Raw genomic sequence first — 5,962 nt, forward strand, 5'->3', positions numbered from 1 at the left:
ATAATGCTAAACAAACCCACAGTTAAAAGAACAACTAAACGGTGTACCCACTCAAAATGCACTCAGCTTGTCCCACAAGTAGAATTGTTTCCTTATCTTTTGGGTACCTTTACTACTTGCCCTCTCTAAGGAAGGCAAAATCATGAAGCACTTATAAGTCTCCCTCTCAACGAAACTAAATAATGAAGCACTTTAGAAAGTGGTCTGACAGCCATTATTGGCGACATTTTATATACCACAGAACTATAAGGTAGAACAGTACATATATACTGAGAGATTCAATCTAAAGCACCAGTGAATAGCCAAACAAAAAGGAGCAACTCTGGTGAGCTCTCTTTACTGGTCCATTGCAGATATATTCTGCAAGTCTGTAACTATAAACTTTGGCCTTGGTACAGTCAGAGAATGTTGCATCAGACATATGCATGTAGGCGAGAAATCCAAGAAAAAAAAAGAGAATAATTTTTAAGCACGTAGACATTTGGAAGCTTCTATTGGGAATTGTACTGAGAAGAGAGATAGCTGCGTGCATGACAGTTTGAAACACAGAAAAATGTAACAGAATAGTCTTTTTCTTGCACAAAGCCCAAGACAATTTAATGAAGAAAATTGCAATAATATTTAGGATAGACCTCCAATCATAGAAGGTTAAACTACTAGCTGAAGAAATTGTGAAAGAACTGTCTTCTTTTATTGATAATAATCTCAATGCACAAACCACGAGAGGTTCAAAGAAACAAATTGACATAATAAATAGAATGGAACCTCCAATCAAACAAGGCCATACCCTATACAGTTTATATAATTTACTACCAGATATGAACCCCCATGATATTTTAAAAAAATATTAAAACGTTGACAGGCTCGCACATCCAACTCCTAGTTACGTTTCCTAGTCCAGCTTTTTCTCTCTTGAAGCCTCCCAAGCCAGAATATAATAAGAGCATAATGTGTAACATGGCCACTAGAGAAGTAGTAGGTACAATAAGATCTGAACTACTGCAAAATGGGTGGCATTCAATTGGTGCAGTCAGACCCTTATTAAATAAATCTGGATTCGAAGCTTGATCTCTATATCTTTCAACAACTGAGCCCTTTATTGCATTTTTAAAACTAAAACCTGCAAAACGAATACACATCCAAAATGTCAGATTATATATGAATTAACAATTATTTATATATAAGAACAGTAATGCTAGACACAAGTTTTTGTTTATTAATAACAGTAATATTATGTGTTGTGATCGGATAATATTTTCACCTGCATTTACTACTGAGACAACTTTTATTATATACCAATATTATTAAAAGTATAGAACATTTGTACCATGAAAAGCATAAAATTTGACTTTTACTTACATAATCGGTATTGGCACGTGGTTGAACGTTCCAAGCTTAGTATTTATTGAGTGGGTGGTGGGGGAGATGCATAAATGTAGACCGGTGGTGGAGGAGATTTCTCTGGTGGGGGAGGTGATTTGTACTCGTATGGTGGTGGAGGTGAGTGTTCAGGGGGTGGTGGGGATTTGTACTCGTAAGGTGGAGGAGGAGATTTTTCTGGTGGTGGTGGTGACTTGTACTCGTACGGTGGTGGAGGATAGTGTACAGGTGGTGGAGGGGACTTGTACTCATATGGTGGTGGTGGTGGGGATGAGTACTTGTATGGTTCTGTAGGTGGTGGTGGGGACTTGTACTCATAAGGTGGAGGAGGAGATTTCTCTGGTGGTGGTGGGGACTTGTACTCGTATGGTGGTGGTGGAGAGTGTACAGGTGGTGGTGGGGACTTGTACTCATATGGTGGTGGAGGTGGAGATGAGTACTTGTATGGTTCTGTTGGTGGTGGTGGGGACTTGTACTCGTAAGGTGGAGGAGGAGATTTCTCTGGTGGTGGTGGGGACTTATAGTAGTATGGTGGTGGAGGAGAGTGTACAGGTGGTGGTGGGGACTTGTATTCATATGGTGGTGGTGGTGGGGATGAGTACTTGTATGGTTCAGTTGGTGGTGGTGGGGATTTGTAGTAGTATGGTGGAGGAGGAGACTTCTCTGGTGGTGGTGGGGACTTGTACTCATATGGTGGAGGCAGAGCTTTCACTGGTGGCGGTGGTGACTTGTACTCGTATGGTGGTGGTGGAGAGTGTACAGGTGGTGGTGGGGACTTGTACTCATATGGTGGTGGAGGTGGGGATGAGTACTTGTATGGTTCAGTTGGTGGTGGTGGGGACTTGTACTCGTATGGTGGTGGTGGAGAGTGTACAGGTGGTGGTGGGGACTTGTACTCATATGGTGGTGGAGGTGGGGATGAGTACTTGTATGGTTTTGTTGGTGGTGGTGGGGATTTGTAGTAGTATGGTGGAGGAGGAGACTTCTCTGGTGGTGGTGGAGACTTGTACTCGTATGGTGGTGGTGGAGAGTGTACAGGTGGTGGTGGGGACTTGTACTCATATGGTGGTGGAGGTGGGGATGAGTACTTGTATGGTTTTGTTGGTGGTGGTGGTGGGGATTTGTAGTAGTATGGTTTTGTTGGTGGTGGTGGGGACTTGTACTCATATGGTGGTGGAGGTGGGGATGAGTACTTGTATGGTTTAGTTGGTGGTGGTGGGGATTTGTAGTAGTATGGTTTTGTTGGTGGTGGTGGGGATTTGTAGTAGTATGGTGGAGGAAGAGCTTTCACTGGTGGCGGTGGGGACTTGTACTCATAAGGTGGTGGAGGTGGGGATGAGTACTTGTATGGTTCAGTTGGTGGTGGTGGGGATTTGTAGTAGTATGGTGGAGGAGGAGACTTCTCTGGTGGTGGTGGGGACTTGTATTCATATGGTGGTGGTGGTGGGGATGAGTACTTGTATGGTTTAGTTGGTGGTGGTGGGGATTTGTAGTAGTACGGTGGAGGAGGAGACTTCTCTGGTGGTGGTGGGGAGTTGTAGTAGTATGGTGGAGGAGGAGATTTCTCTGGTGGTGGTGGGGACTTGTACTCATATGGTGGAGGAAGAGCTTTCACTGGTGGCGGTGGGGACTTGTATAAGTAAACAGGTGGTGGTGGGGACTTGTACAAGTATGTTGGTGGTGGTGGGGATTTATAGTAGTAGGGTGGTAGAGAGTGGACTGGTGGTGGTGGAGACTTGTACACATATGGTGGTGGTGGTGGGGACTTGTACAAGTATGTTGGTGGTGGTGGGGATTTATAATAGTATGGTGGTGGAGAGTGGACTGGTGGTGGTGGAGACTTGTACACATATGGTGGCGGTGGTGGGGACTTGTAGTAGTATGGTGGAGGAGAGTGGACCGGTGGTGGTGGAGACTTGTACACGTATGGAGGAGGCTTAGTGACTGGCTTCTCACACTCCTTGTAAGGAGTCTTGGGAGCATAAGCAAATGGCCTAGCTGAGAGCACAACTTCATATGAGTTCTTAGATTTGACCTTGAGCTTGGCACCAGTTTTACCCCAGTGTAAGTTAGTGGGGATGTTGCATGGTGAGTCTTTGGGTGCAGCGTGGAGCTTAGCCTTGCATGCTTCGGCACCATACTTCTTGTAGTCAAAGTCCTTGACTGTGATGGCAAACTTGCCATTGTTCTTGGTCTTACCATATGCTGTGATCTCCTCCTTGCCAGTTTTGCATGTCACTTCCACTACGGCACCTACAATCAAACAATTTGGGGTCAATCATGTTGGCTTTCGAGTTTTTTAAGTTGGACAATTTAACTAAACCTATCCCAATGACCTACTATAGTGACAAACCTTGTCCTTCTCTCAATCATTAATGACAAAATTTTGGATAATGTATAATTTTTATGAAACATTATGAAAAGTCCAAGAACGTGTTTTCTTTTATGAAAAAAAAAAAGGGCACTGTTAACATTGGAAAATACCATTGCAACCCCAATAGAAACATCTCATCATGTTTGTTATGGGGGGCAAATATGGCTTTCAAGGTGGTCCAATTAATGGTGCGGAGCCATCGTACTATGATTTGAGAGGCTACCAATCACCTAAGCAACCGGCGAGAAAGCTACTTTAACCAAAATTTCAAAAAAGATACGAAGAAAAAGTATCAACAAGACAACAAGCATTCATGACTAAATTAAAATATTTGAGGAAAAGGGTATACCTTCAAGATGCTTCTTGTCATGTGACTTGATAGGATAACCCCAGTCATAGCATCTGTAGCAATAGACCTTTCCAACAACCTTGACAATCAATGGGTGGTGGTGGACTGGTGGAGGTGGAGATGTGTAATGGTATGGAGGAAGAACCTTGGGTGGGGGTGGTGGAGATTTGTAGTAGTATGGTGGTGGAGGAGAATGCTTAGGTGGAGGAGGAGATAGATAGTAGTATGGGGGTGGGAGAGAATGTGGTGGTGGTGGTGGTGGAGATTTGTAGTAGTAGACTGGTGGTGGTGGTGGTGGAGACTTATAGTAGTAAGGTGGTGGAGAGTAAACAGGTGGTGGTGGGGACTTGTATTCATATGGTGGTGGTGGAGAGTGAACAGGTGGTGGTGGGGACTTGTAATAGTATGGTGGTGGTGGTGAGTGCTCAGGTGGTGGTGGGGACTTGTAATAGTATGGTGGTGGTGGAGATTTCTCAGGAGGTGGGGGTGACTTGTATTCATATGGTGCTGGTGCTTTCACGGGTGGTGGTGGAGACTTGTACTCATATGGTGGTGGAGGAGACTTCTCAGGTGGTGGGGGAGACTTGTACTCATATGGAGGTGGAGGAGACTTCTCAGGTGGTGGTGGACTCTTGTAATAGTATGGTGGTGGTGGAGAGTGAACTGGTGGAGGAGGTGACTTGTACTCGTAAGGTGGAGGGGGAGACTTGTACTCATATGGTGGAGGAGGAGACTTCTCAGGTGGTGGTGGGGACTTGTACTCATATGGTGGTGGTGGAGAGTGTTCTGGTGGTGGGGGTGACTTGTATTCATATGGTGCTGGTGCTGGTTCTTTCACGGGTGGTGGGGGAGACTTGTACTCATATGGAGGAGGTGGGGGAGACTTGTACTCATATGGTGGTGGTGGAGAGTGTTCTGGTGGTGGGGGTGACTTGTATTCATATGGTGCTGGTGCTGGTTCTTTCACGGGTGGTGGTGGAGACTTGTACTCATATGGAGGAGGTGGGGGAGACTTGTACTCATATGGTGGTGGTGGGGAGTGTACTGGTGGAGGAGGTGACTTGTACTCATATGGTGGTGGTGGAGAGTGTTCTGGTGGTGGGGGTGACTTGTATTCATATGGTGCTGGTGCTGGTTCTTTCACGGGTGGTGGTGGAGACTTGTACTCATATGGAGGTGGAGGAGACTTCTCTGGAGGTGGGGGAGACTTGTACTCATATGGTGGTGGTGGAGAATGCTCAGGTGGAGGAGGTGACTTGTACTCATAAGGTGGTGGTGGAGAATGCTCAGGTGGTGGAGGTGATGTGTACTCATAAGGTGGTGGTGGTGGTGAAGCATAAGGATAAGCATCACCAGAGACTGAACCCACATTGCTTGCAACAACTACAAAGGCCAATGCCATAACCATTTGAGGCCATACACGACCCCAAGAGGGGTCTAGGCCTGAAAACCTCATGGATTAAGCTGGAAACTCAATCCCTCTGACCGATTTGCCAAGTCCTCACAAAACTTCTTTAGAAAATGGAGGAGAAAGAGATGGGGCGGGGGGAGAGAGAGAAGAGTGGGAATTTGTCTTGGTGATGAGTAATGGCCATGCATGAAATAGTAGTATTTATAATCAAACTGAGTTGTTCAAAGAGAGCTGTCATAAGGGACCAATTCCAAGTGGGTTCTTTTTTATTAATGCAACAATTGAGCTTACCCAGCTGGAATTCAATTTTTCTTTTTCTTTTTTCTTTTTTTTCTTTTTTATGAAAGCTGGCCTTCAATTTTTTAAAGCCATTTTCAAAGACTTTGATTGCCCCAGTGTGCTGTGAGGGCCAGTCGCCAACTTCATTATTAATGTAAGACATTAGACA

The 5,962-nt window shown here is 45.1% G+C and overlaps 1 protein-coding gene across 2 annotated transcripts; it reads right to left on the reverse strand.

Moving 5' to 3' along the window:
- Positions 1–669: 669 nt before the first annotated feature.
- LOC142630619 (uncharacterized) lies at positions 670–5,684 on the reverse strand. 2 transcript variants are annotated; one of them, XM_075804643.1, is made up of 4 exons: positions 4,485–5,684; positions 4,104–4,436; positions 1,360–3,633; positions 670–1,120 (listed from the first exon to the last, which is right to left on the reverse strand). In XM_075804643.1, the coding sequence occupies exons 1-3, from the start codon at positions 5,557–5,559 to the stop codon at positions 1,403–1,405; spliced, it is 3,639 nt and encodes a 1,212-aa protein (XP_075660758.1). In that variant the 5' UTR covers positions 5,560–5,684; the 3' UTR covers positions 670–1,120; positions 1,360–1,402. The 2 variants fall into 2 exon arrangements, with proteins under 2 accessions (XP_075660758.1, XP_075660757.1); XM_075804642.1 differs by having other exon boundaries at positions 4,104–5,684.
- Between the last annotated feature and the right edge of the window lie 278 nt (positions 5,685–5,962).

This window comes from Castanea sativa, chromosome 4 (assembly GCF_040712315.1).
Source record: "Castanea sativa cultivar Marrone di Chiusa Pesio chromosome 4, ASM4071231v1".
Taxonomy (NCBI): Eukaryota; Viridiplantae; Streptophyta; class Magnoliopsida; order Fagales; family Fagaceae; genus Castanea; species Castanea sativa.